General features: G+C 34.4%; 1 protein-coding gene and 1 long non-coding RNA gene across 2 annotated transcripts; one reads left to right on the top strand and one right to left on the bottom strand.

Moving 5' to 3' along the window:
- Positions 1 to 912: 912 nt before the first annotated feature.
- On the bottom strand, positions 913 to 2,502 carry LOC126912982 (tubulin alpha-1 chain-like). Its single transcript, XM_050707611.1, has one exon. It carries the CDS (start codon positions 2,367 to 2,369, stop codon positions 1,017 to 1,019), a length of 1,353 nt encoding a protein of 450 aa, XP_050563568.1. The 5' UTR covers positions 2,370 to 2,502; the 3' UTR covers positions 913 to 1,016.
- A 4,830-nt stretch (positions 2,503 to 7,332) lies between these two features.
- On the top strand, positions 7,333 to 15,756 carry LOC118281360 (uncharacterized). Its single transcript, XR_004784219.2, has 5 exons — positions 7,333 to 7,570; positions 9,854 to 9,938; positions 10,245 to 10,472; positions 11,184 to 11,367; positions 13,846 to 15,756. It is a non-coding gene; the product is annotated as an uncharacterized LOC118281360 (long non-coding RNA).
- The last annotated feature ends 6,770 nt before the right edge of the window (positions 15,757 to 22,526 follow it).

The raw sequence follows: 22,526 nt of genomic DNA, 5'->3' as shown, positions 1-22,526 counted from the left end.
GACTAAAGCAAAAACTGAAATCACTCTTGATAGTTTCAAGAATATAGTCAAAAGTTTCTACACTCATTCTAGTGTAGTCGTAGAATTTGTCGGGATTTTGTCTCTGTTCTTCATAATTTCGATAAAACTCGCCATTTATTTTCCTTGCCCTATAGTAGGTCTTCTTCTTTTGCCCACAGTAAATCGAGCGTTAGGAATAAATTTGAATCAAAAAGATTTCGTTCGCTAATAAAAACAAATATCTCGACAACACAACCACGAACACAACACTACACCGCTGTAGTGCCGCGCGATCTGCCCGCTAGTTTCGAGAACGGGTCCGCCGCCGCCGCCCCGCTCCCGCTCCCGCGCCGCCGCCGCCCCGCTGCCCGCAAAATTCGAGGCCGAGGCCTTAGGAATAAATTTGAATCAAAAAGATTTCGTTCGCTAATAAAAACAAATATCTCGACAACACAACCACGAACACAACACTACACCGCTGTAGTGCCGCGCGATCTGCCCGCTAGTTTCGAGAACGGGTCCGCCGCCGCCGCCCCGCTCCCGCGCCGCCGCCGCCGCCGCCCCGCTGCCCGCAAAATTCGAGGCCGAGGCCTTAAATGCGTCAGAACGGAGATATTAATAAAAAACCGTTTTTTAGGCGCCATTTTTTCAATATGGCGGCGCGAGTGGCGGGTGTACGAGGTGGCAAAGTTGAAATTCGAAAAGAGCATACCCAAATCTATAAATTCACCAATTTTCAAATTCCCGGAAAATTTTCCAGGTTTATCTACCAAATGACTGGACTATAATTACGCCAAACAAAATACGGCTAAATTATATTATATTAAGATATATAAAATTTTACACAAATGGATAGGGAACCATCCTAATAACGTGCCATACTATTGCACTACTGTAAATTGAAAATCAAACGACAGTTACACTTTTTAATTTTTCCTTAAAAAGACCAAACATTAACATTTTTTAGACCTAATAAAACGAAAATGACCTAAAAGTAAATCGTTACAAATTCATTATTAATACTCTTCACCGCCCTCGCCTTCGCCTTCTCCAGAGTCCATACCGACTTCTTCATAATCCTTTTCGAGTGCAGCCAGATCTTCACGAGCCTCCGAGAACTCTCCTTCTTCCATACCTTCGCCGACGTACCAATGGACAAATGCTCGCTTTGCATACATCAGATCAAACTTATGGTTGAGACGCGACCACGCTTCAGCTATGGCGGTGGTATTTGACAACATGCAGACTGCGCGCTGTACCTTAGCTAAGTCACCACCAGGCACCACGGTGGGAGGTTGATAGTTTATACCCACTTTGAAGCCAGTCGGACACCAATCAACAAACTGAATAGTTCTCTTTGTCTTGATAGTCCCAATAGCAGCATTAACATCTTTTGGAACTACGTCCCCGCGGTAAAGCATACAGCACGCCATGTACTTGCCATGTCTCGGGTCACATTTCACCATCTGGTTTGCAGGTTCGAAGCACGCATTAGTTATCTCCGCTACAGATAGTTGTTCATGGTACGCTTTTTCAGCGGAGATAACAGGAGCATACGTTACGAGGGGGAAATGAATACGTGGGTAAGGTACCAAATTTGTCTGGAACTCCGTTAAATCGACGTTCAGGGCACCGTCAAACCTTAAGGACGCAGTGATGGACGATACAATTTGACCAATCAGACGATTTAGATTAGTGTATGTAGGTCTCTCAATGTCCAAGTTCCTCCTGCAAATATCATAGATAGCTTCGTTGTCCACCATAAAGGCGGCATCAGAATGTTCCAACGTTGTATGTGTTGTTAAGATAGAGTTGTAAGGTTCCACGACGGCGGTTGAAATCTGCGGGGCTGGGTAGATCGCGAATTCTAATTTAGACTTTTTACCATAATCAACGGACAGTCGTTCCATTAGCAGGGATGCGAAACCGGAGCCGGTACCGCCTCCAAAGGAGTGAAAAATGAGAAATCCTTGCAAACCGGTGCATTGGTCTGCTAGTTTTCGGACCCTGTCAAGCACCAAGTCCACAATCTCTTTGCCGATGGTGTAATGCCCTCGAGCGTAGTTGTTGGCAGCATCTTCTTTACCCGTGATCAGCTGTTCCGGGTGAAATAATTGACGGTAAGTTCCTGTACGCACCTCATCTACTACGGTAGGCTCGAGGTCTATGAACACTGCCCGAGGAACATGCTTGCCTGCACCGGTCTCACTGAAGAATGTATTGAACGAGTCATCGCCGCCACCGACGGTCTTGTCAGAGGGCATCTGTCCGTCAGGCTGGATGCCATGTTCTAGACAGTACAATTCCCAGCAAGCGTTACCAATTTGCACTCCAGCTTGTCCGCCATGTATAGATATACATTCACGCATTTTTTACTCTAAAATTGGATAGTTACTTAAAAAATAGACCTTTCACTTCAAAGCTTAAATTCTGCACCTACTGGATCAATTCCAAAGTTTAAACTGTGCAAAAAACGAATGACATACTAATTTAGAACTAATGACATATTAAATTCAAATTGAACTTTTTAATGTGCAATAAATGATGGTTATTTTTCAGCCTGTTAGTGAAAAATTACCCCTAGTAAATATCGATAAAGCACACCATTCATTAAACGAACTACCTACTGGTAAATCCAATCAGTTTAGCTGTAAACCAAATCTGAGGGCGGCCCCAGGCAGAGGAGGAACACCGCGGTGGTTTTACCAGCAAAATGACTGACACGCCCCAAAAAAATTAAAAGCTGTAAAATTCTTAATATTATGCTTACTATAATTAATTAGATAAGTTTTAATCAGGTGTAAGTACCTGAATGATGAACAAAATATTTTATTTTAAATTGTTTTACGTTTAGGGGCTGCTTCTACTTCCACACAATCCTACACGGGCAGGTACCGCACCTGACGTTCACAAAGTTTCGTGATACAACTCCTTGAAGCATTTTACAAATTATCGATTGAAATAAAAACCGGCCAAGTGCGAGTCGGACTCGCCCATGAAGGGTTCCGTAGCAGCAAGTATATGACATAATAACATAAAAGTTATAAAATAACTTGGTTTTACATAGTGTTTGTATGAACGACAAACTTATATTTGCGTTTTTCGAATATGTTTTATTTTCTTAAAACAAATGATGATATCTGGTTCAAACCAATTTTCGTTGTAAGTTTCTATTGAAATCTACAGCATATAGGGGAGGTAGGGGAGGGATGGGCAGTCGGGAGACATGGGCACCCCCCTTTTATTCTGATCCTGTCATAGGTTTTTCTTTTTTCTTAATTTGGTAGTTTACTTTACCGTCTGGCAAAACTATTCATCCATAGACTATCTGTTATTACCGTCAGTTGTCAAACACAAACACATTTGAAGATTATGCGCTCGTAAAAGTAAATATTTTGTTGTGGATTCGGATCGTAATACAGAGAAAAGTAACGAAAGGTATGTGTATTTTTTATTATATTTTTATTGTATATTTACTAACTAATAAATTAAAATAAAATTCACGTTTCAATATCTAAACAAAAAAAAATGCCCATAATTGTGTTGAAAATGTGTACAGAGGGAGCAATGGGCATTCGGATGTGAGGGAGGTTTGGGCATGTCCAATGCTCTCTTCTTTATATTGCGTATAGGAGGTCTTTTGAAAATTATAATTACCTGATTTAATTAAACTATTTGAAATATTTTTAATTACTTAAAGATTCAAAAGAAAGGTTTACGACGAGAAATTCCCAAAGATTTGATATTACGAGCCATAGAAGAGGTATCAAAAGGATCAAAAATAAAAACAACAGCTGATAAATATAAATATAAGCATTTATGGGTTATAACTAATTTAAGATAAGTCGTGATATATTTAAGATGTATTTTTTTGTTGTTATTACGTATATTTTTGGAGTCTATTATAGATATTAAGTGTTTTACAGGCCATGCCCAAGCCTCCCACCGGGGGTGCCCAATGCTCCCTACCATAGGGAGCCTTGGGCACTTTTGACTTAATTTTTTAATTACCTTCTAATTAGGAGACTGATTATTATTATAAGAAAGTTCTTTATAAGATATCTAGCCAAAAGTATGGAGCAATAGAAAGTGGCAATAAATGTAGATTATCTACAAAATCTGACTTTTTATGCATTAAATTGTGAAAAAGTGCCCATCCCTCCCCTACCTCCCTTATATTTTTTAGCTTTCTCACTCTCTTATTTTAAAAGTTAGAGGGGGAAATGGTTTTAGGAACCTTAATGTCTTTTTTAAAGTCATATCCATAGACACTGGATAGGTTATCTGATTTTTTTTTGTATTAGTTCCACGTATGGAATGCTCCCCTTTAATTTCAAAATTTATTCATTTTTATACAAAATTCGAATAGCGGTTACCGGAATACATCGACCTACCTACAAAGTTTCAACTATGTAGGCCCAACAGTTTCGGAAATAAATGGCTGTGACATACGGACGGACAGACATGACGAATCTATAAGCCTTATAGACCCTTATAGTATAAGGGTTCTGTTTTTTGTCCTTTGGCTACGGAACACTAAAAATGATGACTGTCAAGCAAGTAATACGTAAAAAAATTAAACATTGTTACCAGTTTATTCTACCCATCAAGACATTTCGGTTGGTAGGTAACGGACCACGGAATAGCTGTATTCCGTGTAACGGACACAGTGGTGCGTATTTTGAAGTTAGGAACTGTGCTATTAATAAAAAAAAGCTAAATATAATTTTCGACTCCTGCTCATTTCAACACTTCTAACTCAGCTCAGCTAATATTTTCATAATATTAACATACAAATGAGGCTCTAACCATAAAAACATATTTAAAACCGAGTTTATATGCACCATAATTTATATATGGATACATTTTCGGCACAAAAGTTGTACACTTTATGGACAGACTATGTCTAATGCCTAAAAAACCTGCCGCTTCTTTTCTGCATCGACCTTTTTTTTTTTAATCTTTAATAAATATGTTGGAGGGTTTAATCACACAATAATTATGTCACCCTCATAGGAACCTTAACAAAATATAAACATAAAAGAACTTAATTTCTATTAATTAAAATATTTTTAACAAGTAAATACACTTTTTTAGAGCTTTGTCTGATAAAGGTACAGACAAAACACTATTAAATTTGCCAACATTAAATTATAATTAAGTTTAGGAAATATTTGTTTTCTTTCGACTTCGCCCCGAACACATTCCGACAGAATATGGTGCACATCTGCATCGATCTACACGTCAGCACTTCAGGTGTCATCATCTCGTACGCTCGTTTGCAACCTATTCCATAAAAAAATGTAAAGAAAGAAGAAAGCTAAAAAGCCAATAATCCCTGTCAATTGTCAAAGTCAAAATTTTTCCCTGTCGTATAGTCTATGGTAAGGAATGTTGGTCAGAGACAATGGATATGATCGATCACAGCTAGGGGTGAAAAAACGATTTAAAACATCGATACATTCGTTCTTGTATTTTTCTTTTAATAGTTTTTTAATATTATTCAAACTCTAAAGACCCGATGAGTTTTTAGTAACATACTAGTATAGTATGTACAAAGAATTTGGCACGAGTACTAAAACTCCGTAGTAGGTTTTCAAATTAGGTAATTATAGCATTAATACTTATTGGTATGATATGCTTTCCGATTTGGTATATAGGGTGACCTTGAATTAACAGTGATAATACAACTTATTTCCTACAAAATTAGGTCGAGGTCCCTTGTCCAAAAGTAGCTAGTTAGGCTTTAGTTATTTGCGGCATTATTTTATCGGTATTTTTGGTATTAAAAAATAGGAAATAATTCCCTGAAACACTACCTTAATGACTTTTAAAGAGGAAACTTGTAGTTTTTTAAATAATGTAATTTAAGGTTTTGAGATTATGTACAGAAAAATCATCGACGTTTCGTCTTCATAAGTCAAATGTTAAATAAAATAATGAATTTAATTTCTGTTTCATTCGGTATCTATGTGGTCTATGGTTTCTACTAATTCCATATTGCTACTAGATTGTGCTAGAGGAACTTGATCAACTCCGACTTGGATAGGATAGGTTATGTTAGAACTGTGACTCTCATCGCGAGGCGAGCGAGCGTAGGGAGCGGTGCCACAGCAGCGACTGCCGAGATTTATAGAACTTCACCTTACAAATTAAAAAATAAATCTCAAACACAGGGGTTTCCTCACATTTTCCCATTAGGTCCCTAGTAACCCCCTACCTAACCCAACCTCATGCCGCAAATAACTAAAGCATAACCGTTTATTGGTGTATTAGCAACTGATTAAAACTAAAACAACCAGTATTTTTCTTATTTATTGATGTTTTTCTACTCAGTTCGGGATTTTTTACCAAAACCAAAAATGTTATATTCCTCCAAAACCAGCCACTTTCAGACGAAAGAATTCAGGGCTAATTTTGCAGGAAATTTGTTGTATTATGACCTGGGAATATGTCGATTTCAAAGTCGCCCAGTATAGTAAGTATGTCGTTTGTAAGTATTTAACCGTAACATTCATTTCATTATTTTGTACCAGCTATTGGATAGTACCTATACGTCTCACGTTTATTTTTAGATGGTTTCTGCTCTGACGTTCAGTGATTTCAGCTTTTGATACAACTCAAACGTTCAACCATGGACTGTTTCCAGTCTTCCTTCGTAAGATCCGTGTGCGTGACAATTCGTTGTGAGAATGTGGTTTCGGTGAGGGTACTCTGGACCACATTTTCTTTTCTTGCCAATTGAATTCCCAGTCCTTCGACCTTTACAAATCTCTCTCCAAAATACAAATCCCCCTCCCTATTAATTTCCATTCCCTTACTTATTTTTCTCCTAATTATTAGTTTACTTTATAAGTTAAATTTATTAATTTCATTAATAAATTTAGATATTGATGGGTATAACCCGGGTGTCTTCAAAGCCCGAGTGAATAGGTTGCTTATGGGCAGACGTGCTCCATCGTAGGCCGCATCATCACTTATCATCAGGCGAGATAGCCGCCAAACGTCGGCCCATTTAACATAAAAAAAAACTAAAACTACCACAAAGATACAACTTACAATATTATACCGTCACCACTCGACACTGGCAGAATAGTCGACCACTTTGTATTGGACACTCGGTTGCCATCAAGAAGAAAAAAACCAAAATGGACTATTTTTGAATTTCGACAGTATTTTTATGTGTTTCTAGATAATAATTTGTAGTTATCAGTTTTCCAGGTTTTACAATAAAATGAGTTTCTCGATAGCTGTAAATATCGATACTTATTATATTGTCTATATCGATGTTTATTAGCTACGGATTTAGGAATTACTCATCACTAGTAGAATAGATATATGTACTTGTACTGACTTGTCTTGTCTGACTTGGTGACTTGTCTTTTCCTGTGTTGAAGCGTGTTGTCTATTGTCATTTTTGTCAACGGTTTATCATATTATTTTGATTTTCTTGTGTATCTTGAAGTTATGCTATGTCAATGGCAAAGCGTAAGTATAATAAGTATAGGTAGAGTCAAAACTCAATGGTCATAATATCATGAATTCAACGAATTCTTGGACAATGGAGAACGTAAGTTAATGTTTTTTATGTTCAATCTAATTTTTATTTTGTGTTATTAAAACATAATATACTAGATTAAATAATAATAAGCACTATGACTAAAATATTTACAACTCAAAAATCAAATTTTTTTCAATAAAAAAAAAAACAATAAAAAATCTCCTTTAGTCGTCGAAGTGGCATGGATGGCAATGCTTATCTTTTGACCGAAGGAATAGCCAGCCTTCTGGTCACGTGTAGAATCGATTAGCTTACGTGCAATCGACCCCAAACGGTTCAAAACAGTAGTTGCCAGCTAGGTTTGAATATTTACGCCGTTTGAGGTCCTCGACCGCAGAAGAGGCCGCACCAGTGCATGCAGCAGTACTTAGAAGATGAGATGGCGCAAGGGTGTCTACACACGTAACATCCCACACCAAAAGCCTACCCATCTTCCAAAGCAGCAATGAGATATCATCTGATCTCTTGCCATCATCACGTACCAAACCATTAGGTTCTAATACGGCTGGTATGCCGGCTGAGGCAAGAGCATGATGAATGATGTCATTAATGCTGGCATGACGAGCTATGTGACCTGCACTTCTGCTGCAAGAAAGACTTCATTTTAACTGCTTATTAATTATTCTTTACTTGAAACTAGGTTTCAAGTTCCGTTGTTCTGCAAATGACAATGCCAGAATATCTATAGAGCTTTGCCCCACCAAAAAATATATTGTACAGGCATACCAAATGTAGCATTCTATTGCTGCTCTATTAGTGATAACTAAATACAGGATTAAAAACCTTTAGAGCTTGCGGTTTCTATATAAATCTAAGAACAAAATATTACATTTAGGTTAGGTACCAGTTTAGATTAATTGCAGTTATAATGGTAGAAATAATTAAATTAAGTGCTTTATATTATTACAATGCTATCATAGGGTGTTTAGCTATGAAAGGAAGGAATGTCATCACCAATATCACCTTTAGTAATCCTACTTTTAATTTATAGTCATAACGAAACAACAATGTAAACAAAACAGACAAAGCGAATGTCAATTGTCAAATAATGACTTTTTGGACATAACTGACACAAGCACGCCAATGACGTTTCGTTACATCTGATCACTTACGTTCAAATACGAAATAATAATTAGAATAAGCATTCATTATAATATATATTATAAAAATAAATAAATTAACTAACAGTATGTATTTATACCAAATTCATATTAAAATCCGTACACATTACATTAATAAATCTTTTTTTTATTGAATGACTCGTTTTGTTCCTTGTGCAAGCGTACTAAGAAACGCAGATAGTCGCGATAAATACAGGAAAGAGGCCTTGGATTTTTTAGATTCTTTTTATTTCCTAATTTTTATCCGCAACCTTATTAGAATAATAATTAAGTAACCAGGGGTCTTATTTTCATTGCATAATATTGATTAATTTACATTTCTTGTACATTGATGAAATTAAGTGGGGCAGGATCTGGCATTGTCATTTGTGTCAACGTCTTACAATATAAAAATTAATGATGAAATGAATCGATTTTATCATTAATTTTTAAAAATAGCCTTTAAATGAAAGATAATGGTGTTTAATTACATTAACAATATAATAGATATTTCATCAACAAATATATAATTCAGTTTGCTAGAGACACTGTCCAAATTCTTTCTTTCGTTTTAACTAACTAGTGCTTTTTATGCAACAATAATATTAATAAAAATAATGTGACTCTCCTGAGCCCTGACCGCTGGTAGCTTGGATTTATCCCATTACTGTTGGGCTACTGATTTTTATATTTTTATAAATGTTTTTTTCTTTTCATAATTACATATTCAAAAATATAATTAACAAGTATGGTAAATAAATAAATGAGAATAATGTGACTTAATATAATTCTAATAGGTATCAGATATACCGTGGCTACTGACTAAAATGGTCAGTGAGAATAGTTAATGATAAATAAGTTACATTGTCCAAATTTTGGAATGCCAATTCTTCTTTGTGATTTTAATCTGGTTCATTACTTACTTAATTTATGAATTGGTGTAAAATGCTATGTTACTTCTAAACCATTCTCTGGAAATATGACAAATTTCTATTAAAAACTGCATCATTTGTTTTCTAGTTCTTAAAATGTAAGCTTACTTAGGAACGGTCAGCAGAAAGTAACTTACTTTTATTCTATGTAGTAATATAAAGCTAACTCATACTAAGGGTACAGACTACCTATAAAGTTGTTTTATGTTGTGTAAGGATAAGGATATTTAATTAATTGGTATCATGATTATGATTTCCAGATTTGCAAAAGGAAAATGACCTGCAGCGGCTTCCTGTTGTTGATTTGGGAGGTTGGGTGAAAGTCTTAAAGATACTTTGTATTAGGTATGTACAATTCTCTATTTAATGATTTACAAAACATCATTCTATGGTCAATATGACCTGTTCTGTCTGCTGCTAATTTTGGTTAAACAGCTTTAATACCTAAATTGTCATTGGATTCAAGGCAAGGAAGAATCCTTGGATGAATAGACCCATTCAAAAAGTAATTAATTTGTACATAATATTCAAATTATCCTACTTAACTATCTCAATTATAATAAAATCTAAATGGTTAAATTCTTGATATTTGCATTCATTTGATAATTATAGATTTATATAACTAATTTTATTTCCATCTTACAATTTCAGTTTAAAATGACTCCATGGGCGTGTTCAGCTACTCGATAGGAAAGGGATATGCTCATCAACGTTCTGGAGGAGCATAAAGCCTTGCGCTTGCCTAGCCTTCGCGGGCGGTTGAGGAGCGTACACCGCAAGCTCCAAGCGAAGCGACTTTGGGAGGAACTGTGCGACCTGCGATCTCCTAAATGCCATGGGCGGCTACACAAAAAGTCAAGAGTCACGCAGTGGCAAAAAGTAGGTCCTTTATTTACTATTATTTATTGAAAACTAGCTGATTCGGCGAACTTCGTTCCAACATATTTTATTTCTCTAGTTGCGACTGAGGCAATATGATCCAATTAGTAAAATCAATTAAGCTCGATCACTGCCTGCGCTCTTTTTCAGTTTCCCTTTTTGGAAGATTGTTAATGTGATTTGCATTTCGCGTACGCCAACCGATATTTGAACGCCTTACTGGTGGCATTTTCTTATTAACACAACAATTACCTTCAAACTTTTATCAAAACCCACAAATACACTTTTTGTATTAGAAAAAATCTTTCTTTCTAAATCGTTGCGTAAAAAATTGTTTTGTGTTATCGCACTGTCTGTCAAACTTTTTTAATTTCTTGTTTGCTAATGAAGAACATGCTGAACGAAGGTTGCTTCCAACTGGTGACGACAGCCTAAATAATAATTGACAGTTACAATTGTCCCAAAATCGGAGGTAATTGTGTGAAAAGCATATTAGTTTTTTTAACCTTTATCAATGTAGACAAAATATGTCTTTTCTATATTTTTTTTTATACAAACCTTCTGACAATAAGGAATACATAAAAAAATTCATCCAATTTGGTGCAGTCGTTCAGAAGTTATGCGCGTACATACATTTTGGCGATTCATTTTTATTTATATAACTAGATAGACAAAAAGCGACAGACCTAACAGATTTTTTAACCCTTACAGGTATGGTTTGACAGGAAGCATCTTGCTACAAAAGCCACTGCTGACACCCAGAGGCCGGCTAGTCATTGACCGGAAGTGGCTACCGAGTACATCCCCACTCTCCCCTTGGCAGTTAAAAGTTTTAAACATAATGGGAGATGGGTTTGGGCTCCGTCAGATGGAGGCTAGAGTTCCGCCTTTCCCTGTGAGTACCTAATAATAATGTTATATAATGTTGGGCATGTCATAGTCCTGATGAGTCCATAAGACATATTATTTCTGGTTGTGGTTTGGCTAAAAACTTGCATAGTTATAATCAGGTAGCCAAGATTACCCATCAGTAACTTGCTTTGCACTATCGACTTGTTGAGTTTGAGGTTCCATACTACAAGTATGTGCCTGATCCAGATCTTGAAAACGGCCATATCACGTTGTACTGGGATCGATCTATCATCACCGACAGGACTATTGTAGCCAATATACCTAGTATAGTGGTGATTGTCCGACAAGCACGCCGCACGATTTTAAAATATAGACTAGTAACATATTGTACAATTGTATGTTACATTTTTAAGATATGAATAGATATATTGATAATAATATTATATTATAGGATTTTTAAATGTCAAAACCCTAAACAACAGTGAAGTGTGCAGTCTCCGAAAATATTTTTTTCAAAATGGAGGTGGTGATGTTGTCTCAGTGGACAAAGGACTTACTCCGCTCTCCTTGGCTAATAAGGACTGGAGAGAACCTATAATACTAAGCACTAAGGATCGCAAGAATGTATGGCAAAGTAAGGAGTTGCACGGACGCTACTATCGAGCCCTACATGGGCCAGATACAGATTTCTTAGCGTCTGGATCCTGGCTACGTTTTGGTAACTTATTTGTTTTATCTGTGTAATTATGGACGAAGTTATGTTGACGAACAACTATCGAAGGTATATTATAAAGGATAGAACGGCTGACATTTGTCGGGCATGTCATCGCCCCGGAGAATCCATTCGACATATAATTTCGGGTTTTACTCACTTAGCTTACGGAGAGTACTTGCATAGACACACTCTTGTAGCCAGGATTATTCATCAACAACTTGCTTTAAAATACAAACTTGTTGAATCTGAAGTAAGTACCGTATTATAAGTATCTGCCTGACCCAGTTCTTGAAAATGGAGATGTCACACTGTATTGGGATCGAACTATCATCACAGACAGGACAAACTGTGCTGTTGCTGTTGCTAACAAACCTGACATTGTGGTGATAGATCGACCAAGCCGTCGCACAATGATAATTGATATAGAAAGCTAAAAAAGATAAAGCCAGTAAATATCTTGATTTAGCTCATGAGGTTGTCGACATGTGGGATGTAGATTCAGCCATCATTGTGCCGATAGTCGTATCTGCCAATGGCCTCATAACCAAAAGCCTCGACCAACACTTAAGTAGGCTAACGTTAGACGGTTGGATCAAGAGCCAGATGCAGAAGGCAGTACTTCTGGACACGGCGCGTATTGTCCGGAAATTCCTCTCTCTTGAGCCCTGACCACCGGTAGCTTAGATTTATCCCGTTACTGGTGGGCTACTGCTTTTTTATATTTTTAAATGTTATTTTTTTCTTTTTAATTTAATAATTAAAAATGTAATAAACAAGTATAATAAATAAATAATTTATATTATATAATGTTAGATTACGGAGTATTTCTTAATGAACAACACAGTATTTATATCTAAAAAGAACCTTTTATTATAATAAAGATATACATAGCAAGAATGACACAGTTACAATGACAATCAAAAACAGTCATGCCACCTAGTTAAATTTTCAGGAACAAATATTAAAACTAAACTTGTGTTACTCAACATATTATATTATATTATAATAAATAATATTATATTATTATCAATATATCTGTATTTTATATCATAATGACTGCCTGGTGCACCTCTGCCTACCGCTTCGAGGATAAAAGGCGTGGCGTTGTGTGTTGTGTGTGTATTATCTATTATATAAAAATAAGTCGGCTTTTCCTTCCTGACGCTATAACTTCAGAATGCACGAACCGATTTCCACCGTTTTGCATTCATTGGAAAGGTCTCGGGCTCCGTGAGGTTTATAGTAAAGAAAATCAGGAAAAAAATAACATTGGTGGCGAAACGGAGTTCGCCGAGTTTGCTAGTATTATCTATATACTATAATCTGTAGAAGGGTCAATTCTGTACATTGAAAATATTGAAAAATAATAGCAGGTGGTGTTGCTGGATCGATACCAAACCCAAATATGTGATTAATTTTTTTGTCTGTCTGTCTGTCTGTATGTTCAGGCATCACGTAAAAACTAACCGTTCGATTTCGATAAAACTTGGTATAATTATACCTTATTATCTTGGGCATAAAATAGGATACATTTTATCCTGAAAAAATACGTAAAAAATCTAAATTTTTCAGTTTTATACTTGAGAACGCGAGCTCAACAGCAGTAGGTAGAGGGATCTCCTTAATTATTGTGGGCCTAGTCATATTTGGGTCCATTAGATATTTATAAGATGAAAGATGTCACTGTCAGAGTTACTCAAAATTGAGAAATAAAACCTCCACGCGAAACCGACATCCGCGCGGACGGAATCGCGGGCGGAATCTAGTTGATAATGTAGGTACTTATTATTTTATCGTTTTTTTCAGCCTCGCATCGCATTCTACACGTCGTCGTCCTAGGAGAATGCGGTTTGCTACTGGCTCTGACGTCAGACGTAGACTGTCTGAGTAGGTACGAGGACAGGCGTGAAGAAAGGGAAACCATAAGACATAGGTATCTTGTCAGAAATAAGGGCTACCATGGAAGAAATGTGTGGGATATCTCTATCCAAATCCTACATTAAATTATCAAACAAAAAGCTTTTTTATGCTTTGCCTAGTTATCGCCCACATGTCATTAGTTGTGTTGTTAATCCATGCGAATTTGTAAAAATCGAAAACCCAATAGGCAGTACATATAGGTATAAGTGCTTGGCGACATGTTAATTTGGCTCCATTGGACTTATAAGTAAGAGCTTATTTATACAAAAGTATTGTTTCAAATGGTTATTGCATAATTATATATCATCATAAAACCAAGTCTCGCACCTCAATTTTCCTACCGTAAAAAAAAGTGAGATCCATGTAATAACAAGTCGGTTATTTTATTTAGTCCCTATTTAAGGGACCTTCTTGCTTAAGTTATTATGTAAATTATTATCATCTTATTTTACGTTTTAAATAAAATAGATCGATTTTGCCATATCACGTAATCATGCAATAGACCATCGTAATTCGTAATGATGAAATAGACTAAACAATATACATAATACAAGAAATGTCAACAAAAGTAGTAGTGTTTTCATGTGATGGTCAAGTGTATTTTATTTTTAAAACGTAAAATTAATGTAAAGTAGAAAAAGTAATGAGGTGCGAGACTTCAACATTTTTTACCATATGTTTTTGATGGCATCTCACTTCTTTTTGTAGATTAAATTATTCCATTAAACATTAAAATGTAACTGCACGAATAACTTTGTGATTATATATTTACCTATATGGGTTTTTTTATCATCATCTTGTAATAAATTATTATAGGCTATATAAAATATTATAGGCTATTATTTAATACTTTAAAGAAAGAAAGAAGAAATTACAAAGAAATTAATTAATACTTTATTTTTAATTTTTACCTTTATTAATAATGTCGGCAACTAATGATGGTAATTGCTCCCCAATAAACCAGATGAAATCGTATTTATCGTCATTTATAGTCCTCCCGGTAGCTTGAGGTGATAGAGATGTTGGGTGTTTCAAATATGTATTTCTCCAAAACTTTAAACCGGGGTTACTTTGATCAATTTTGAACTTTGAAGGTCCATAAAATGTTAAGGACCTTCAAATTTAAATGTAAATTTGTGGATGTAAAAAAATACAAATAGTCTAATAATCAGTATCTTTAGTACTCTCGATTCTTGTAATAATAAGTGAAAAAATGTGGCGTGATTCTGAGAAAAAAAAACTGTCCGATCAAAGTTATACGTAGGATGGGGTTACTTTGATACCCCGTTTTTTATTGCATAACGACAAAGTAACCCCAATTATAATTCCAATAAATTAAAAAAAAATCTAAATCTACCAACAGGAAAAATAAATATTCACATTTTTGTCTTATGGGGTACCTTTAATTAAATAAAAGTCATCAAACTTAACATTTCTTTATTAAACATGTTGGTGACACAATTCTAGCTTAAAATCAGGCCTTATTTGTTATTTCCATTAAACCTAAACAAGAACTTAGAAATAATAAGTCTTCATACAATCAACAAAGTAGAAACCTATAAAATAATTAATGGTTAATCTTCCTTCCACTATTTGACTGAGGGCTTCTACTATTCGCGCTTGTGAATAATTTTTGTATTCACGCGACCCAAGTTTCTTTTGATATACTCGCGGCATCTTCCTGGATGATAAAAAATTGATTCATTTAGCAAAACAGCAATAAAAGTTTGTACAATTTATTTATTTATTTGTTTATGTAATATGGATTCAAATAATTTTGGTAAGGATGAGAGTATCGCTATGGGTCTATATTGACTTAGGTGACGTTTCATCTGCAAAATATTTCATCCGCGGATGAAACGTCACCGTTTGAAAATTGTAAGCCGTCGAATCATCCGCAAGTTCGGATGAATCGTCGCATAGTTAATATTGATGTGGTCATATCGGCCAAATAGACAAACAAATATTTGTATATAGGAACATTGTCTGTTCTTTGGTTTCGCCGGTTTCGCTAGCAGCTATGTGTAATAATATCGTGGTTAAATCGAACAAAAATACTTCTATGTATAAGAATCGTTTTTTATCTAAATAAATTACAGGTAGTTACTGTTTTACTGTGAAAACTGAGTGTTGTTATAAGTATGTTATAAATATATATACATTCAAATATATTGTTATTAAGAATTATACATTTATGGAGAAAATATTTATTAATAACGAAAAATCCATTAACTTAAATCTCAGCATTAAGGTACAAAATAAACTTATATTTATAACCAAAAAATCAAACATTTCGAAATTTTGTAAACTATGCGTATCACTAATACGATAATTTCTCTATACAAAGTCCGAGGCTAATTTCATTATCAATGAACTCTCACAAAGTGCTATTATTTGTTTTTTCCTTTAGTATGCTTTCTTCTGTTCTCTTTGAAATGAATCCTTGATTTTTCCACAGATTCAAATGATATTTGGCATCTTTTTTAAGAGTTTTTAATAAAACGGCTATGTTAGGTTTGCTCTTTATTGTCCTATTCAGTCTCGAGTTCCACCATTCTATAGCGTTATTAGTTTTGTGCCGGATATTATAAAAACACCATTTATCAGACTACAAATGGATTTCTTCTCATCTTTATTTCTCATTTCTTATCATCCTTTTGCATACACTCACTCAAAATATAAAGCCAACCACCTGAAACTTCAGTATTTGGGAGATATGCCAACGCCATACGTCTCACGTGAGCCCTAGACATGTTTGATTTTTTTGTTATTCCAATCAGTTTCGCATTTTGTTGGACAGCTTTTTTAAAATGAAAAATACACCCTCGAGTAGTTATTTTATCAAATACAGCTTGAGATGTCTGTCATCGCACTGGTTTCAAAATCAGTAGTAATTGTCTCGGGATCAAATTCGGGAATTTGACTTTTTATGAGTTGTAAGAATATATCATAACTTGATTGCTTTTTATTTGGCAATAAGGCATATACTGCTGGTATTATATTTGTATGTGTAATAGTACTGCCCACGCACAGTGTTTTAGAATCCCTTGGGGGAAGACATTCTTAGCTAATAGCGTATATCGATGTAGTTAGTCCTAATAACACAAATTGCAAAAGGAACCCAATGTTAATTATTTTTAGTTTTCGAGAAAAAAAATACTAAAGTTGCTAATTCGGAGTGTGGTTTAAATAGGATTTTTTAAAATTTTTCTTTTATCTTTAAAATAAAGAGCAAAATTTGATATCCGGATTTTATCACATATATTTATGTGTTATTCAAGCTTTACAACACGAATGAATTGTAACTAGGTACAAAGATATTTGCAAAAAATCCAATTTTAGTTTCTATTTACCCGACTGCGCCAGAAGGAGGGTTATGTTTTTCGAGAGTATGTATGTATGTATGTATGTATGTATAATTGTTTGGCACGCTCTGCAGCCTAAACGGCTTGATGGATTTTGACTTGAGAGGTGTCGTTAGATTCGTATTTACTGTGAGAATGACACTGGATATATCAAAATAATAAAAAAACAAAATGGCGGATTTTTGGCGCCAAATTCGAATATTGTTCACTCTCTAGCCTGAACGACTCGATGGATTTTGGCTTGAGAGGTGTCGTTAGATTCGTATTTACAATGAGAGTGACACTGGATATATCAAAATGTTAAAAAAAAAAACTAAATGGCGGATTTTTGGCGCCAAATTCGACTATTGCCCACTCTCTAGCCTGAACAACTCGATGGATTTTGGCTTGATAGGTGTCGTTAGATTCGTATTTACTGTGAGAGTGACACTGGATATATCAAAATAATAAAAAATGAAAATGGCGGATTTTTGGCGCCAAATTCGAATATTGCCCACTCTCTAGCCTGAACGACTCGATGGATTTCAGCTTGATAGGGGTCGTTTGATTTGTATTTACTGTGAGAGTGACACTAGATATATCAAAATATAAAAATAATCAAACTAAAAAAAAATCATTAAAAAAAGGTAATTTAAAAAACTAAAAAACCCGACTGCGTTTCTTTATAACATGAAAATGAAAAAACCCTAAAACAAGAATACAAGAAAAATTTAAGCAGTCGGGACCCATTCTAAAAAGCCAGCCGTGTGTGCCCTCACTAAGTCTTCATAATATTTAGAATGGGTCCCGACTGCTTAAATTTTTCTTGTATTCTTGTTTTAGGGTTTTTTCATTTTCATTTTATAAAGAAACGCAGTCGGGTTTTTTAGTTTTTTAAATTACCTTTTTTTTTTTTTTTATTGACATAGTTTCCGCACGAAATCTTCATGGTAAATGATAGTTAGCCTTTTGTACTATGTACTTAAATTAAATCAGCCACATAATCCGTGGTATTACAAAATTATGTACAATTGAAAAAAAATCTGAGCGCCTTTATTATTACAAATAGCAAAGTCAACAATCAGCACTTTGCTTTTTAAATGATACAATAATTTTATCTAGAAAAGTCGACATTTTAGAAGATGATGCTTAAAATAAATTCTTATTTAATCTACCATATAGATATGTTTAATATATACATGTTTTAATGTGTATTTCTTTCAATTACGTAGGTCCTAGTAATAGTCACCACACGATTTTTAATTGCAAACTATCATGACATGACTTTGGCTATATGGTAGATTAACTAAGAATTTATTTTAAGCATCATCTTCCTAAATGTCGACTTCTCTAGATAAAATTATTGTATCATTTAAAAAGCAAAGTGCTGATTGTTGACTTTGCTATTTGTAATAATAAAGGCGCTCAGATTTTTTTTCAATTGTACATAATTTTGTAATACCACGGATTATGTGGCTGATTTAATTTAAGTACATAGTACAAAAGGCTAACTATTATTTACCATGAAGATTTCGTGCGGAAACTATGTCAATAAAAAAATAAAAAATAGAAACTAAAATTGGATTTTTTGCAAATATCTTTGTACCTAGTTACAATTCATTCGTGTTGTAAAGCTTGAATAACACATAAATATATGTGATAAAATCCGGATATCAAATTTTGCTCTTTATTTTAAAGATAAAAGAAAAATTTTAAAAAATCCTATATAAACCACACTCCGAATTAGCAACTTTAGTATTTTTTTCTCGAAAACTAAAAATTATTGACATGGGGTTTCTTTTGCAATTTGTGTTATTAGGACTAACTACATCGATATACGCAATTAGCTAAAAATGTCCTCCCCCAAGGGTTTCTAAAACACTGTGCCACGCCAACATGTAACGTATACAACTGCTTGAAGGGAGGGACAACGGCTATAAAAGTTGAGTGTGGAACCCAATACAGAAATACGCTTGTACGATATGATTATATACAGAAAGCACAGTTAATAGAAATCTCTATTCCTAGACAGCACGTTTCGCCGGAAACTTTGTTGTTAGAAAACATTGTTTGTAGACATCTCGGTTCATAGGAAGCACTGTTGACAGAAATGTCTGTTCATAGAAAGCACTTCTTGCCGTAAACTTTTTCATAGAAACCACTGTTTCCAGATACCTTGGTTCACAGAAAGCGCCTCTGGAGAATAAAACTATTAATATTTATTATATTACTAAATCTCGCTTTACTGCCTCTGTGCCTCTCTATCCATAACAAAAAACACGTTTATTTCATACAAAAATGCCATTTTAATCAAAAATTAAGCAAAACGAAAGCAATAGATGAAATTGAAAGCAAAACAAACTCTTTAGCTTTATAATAGAAACAAAAAAGTACTCGATATAACTTAAAAAATATTGTTTATACAGTAAACTTAAATATTATTAATTTTTCAGGTGCAAAATATGAGCTAATCCACCTAAAAAGGCTAATAAGTCCATCTCACTTTTTGAGACAAGTGCTTTTGCATTCTGTTTTCGTATTGAATTTGTGGAGATCGACGACGCTTTGGCATGGGCTCTGACGCCCTGATGCGCTCAATTTCACATTCTGTGTATTTTACCTCTTTTGAAAATTCTTTTATAGTTTTAAAAACATTCCATTTCTTACGGTTAAGAAGTGTAGTCCAGCGTTGATGCCAAGATTCCAAGACGTTTTGTGTCTTGGGAATGTCATATGTGCGATCAAACACTGACCACATAGCAGGTGGGAATAGTGGCTTTCTTTTTATTGTTAATTTTGTACTATTGGCATTATTTCTTAAATACATCCCAGAGACATAATATTTATCGAACCACTTCGCTACTCCTGCGGCTTCCTCTGGTAATACTTTATCTTTAACAAGTTGACAATCTTCAGGTATCTCGTTGGGATCTAGGAATACCAATGCCTAATTTTATGCGCAAATAAAAAATCATTCCCATACTTCTTTGCTAAACCCTCGACCTGTACATGCCGCCAAATGCTCTGCGTAAGATGGAATAAACATAGTCTTTGTATACATTCTGGAAATTGCTGTTTAACGGCATTGATAGCAACTATTTCAAAATCAGTTAAAATGTTCTCAGGAGACAAATTAGTCTGAAATGTATTAGCGCCATATCTTTTTAATAATTCTAATAAAATTGTATAACATGTTTCTGTAACACTAAAGGTAGAAATTTATTTGTGCCATTTTCTGTTCCTATTGAACCATGTATAGTATATATTTGACAGAATAGCGCTGGACATGTAGAAAACGTGCCATCCATTACCCAACATTTTGCATTAATAAGTAGTTTGAAATTATTTTTTGTGCAAAATACGACTTCACTCTCATTTTGGTTAATATATTGGCCGATTAAAAATTGCTCTTCTCCAATTTTTGAAACATAGTCCGGTATGTCGAAATTAATTGTATTAGGGATTTTCGGTTGTCCTTTATTCCTAATGCGGTGCACAATCATTCGTGCTGCTGCTTTATTAGGCAAGTGGACAGCACTCGTACTTGGAACATCCTGGAGGCAGCGGTTAACGATTTGTGACGGAGAATCCATGGATTTTTTTGCTATATTTCTTATTTTTGCTTTATATTCCATTTGTATTCGCTTTTCTGGCTCTGGCAAATGTCTATGTGCGTTGTTTAGATTGATGATCGAATGTTCATTACCGATAATTAATGTTTTAACAGTAGTACCACAACCTTTAGCACTACTCCGCGCACATCTCCAGTAAGTGATTATAGCGATTTTTTTCGCTATAATCAGTGATTGATCAGACTGAAAAGATATCAAAACTCTAATTATACACATTCAAAGATAATATTTTTAGAGCGTGTTTGATTAACTTGGTTGCTTTAAAAACCTGAACAATAAATTAATTTTTAGTTACCGGGGTCTTGAAGTGGAAATATTGAACTTGTTTTTGCACTAAGTAGAGTTAATTTTCTTTACCTAAAATTAAAATGAGTTACGTTACTTTTCACCTGAAAAAAAGCAGATTTTTGCTGAGAAATATTGAATTATATTACTAGTTTTTCATTCATAAATAAATAAATATTTTTTTAAATCATCATCATCATCATCAGCCGAGAGACGTCCACTGCTGAACAAAGGCCTCCCCTTGGTCCTCCACGTAGTTTTTTTTTTTTTTTTTTTTTTTTTTTTTTTTTTTTAAATAAAAATGTATAATATTTGAAAATTTAAATATGTATTCATAAAATGACATGTATGAACATATTATTACAAACTATTATTACTAATACTATTTTAATAAAATTGAGATCGTGGACTACTTATTGCTTAGCTAAAACTATGCTTAATAACTATCATAACTTTCTTAAAATCACAGCAATAAGTGAAAAGATGTTTATTATAACAAATAAAATTAAAAATTGTTAGTATGTTTATAATTTTAGGCTCAACAACTATAATACCAATGAATCAATGATGTTTTTATAAAACTCTAAGACAGTCTTTGCTTTCAGTTCTATGCTAATAGTGTTACTTACCTACCTTATAATATTAATAGTAACAGTTTTAAGTTTGCAAATCACAATTTTAATTATTGGTCTGTTCATATCAGTGAATAGTTAGCTTAAAATTAAATTTAAACGTTGTTTAAAACTGAGTACTAAATCTAAATTTATCTAGTTTAAGAATAACAAAAATCGGTTAGGCTGTGGAATGAACTTCCTGCCGAGGTTTTCCCGAATAAATGGAGGTTCTTTAATAAAGGAGTAAAAAGGTTTCTACAGGTTGACAATACAAACTTTTATAGGCTATGGTAACTGTTTGCGATCAGGCGGGCCGTAGGTTTATTGGCAAATACGTAAGCCCGCCTGAGTAATCCAAAAAAATCACAAAACATTCTTATAAAAACTATCATAGTATGACTTTGGAATCACATTTTTGTCTATGAGTTCTTTAATATCTTTTTTTTGCTTTCGACAAACTAAGTTTTTCTGTGTACGCTCTATTCAAATTTATAGCGATATATATTATCAGATGTGGGTTCTGCTGTACGCCTAGTCTTTCTCTTGTTCACCCAGCATTTTTTAACTCAGTCTCTGCAAAAGATGTTTTGTAATAAAAGACTTTTGGGTGATCCTTTTCAACTTTTAGAACTTTTATATCGTGCCACCTAATTTGATTGTTGCCTTCATCTAAATTAAAATTCGTGCCCCAG

Source organism: Spodoptera frugiperda, unplaced genomic scaffold (genome assembly GCF_023101765.2).
Source record: "Spodoptera frugiperda isolate SF20-4 unplaced genomic scaffold, AGI-APGP_CSIRO_Sfru_2.0 tig00000943_1, whole genome shotgun sequence".
Classification (NCBI taxonomy): Eukaryota; Metazoa; Arthropoda; class Insecta; order Lepidoptera; family Noctuidae; genus Spodoptera; species Spodoptera frugiperda.
Note: the sequence above shows the minus strand (reverse complement) of the source record. Positions and strands in the feature narration are given on the sequence as shown.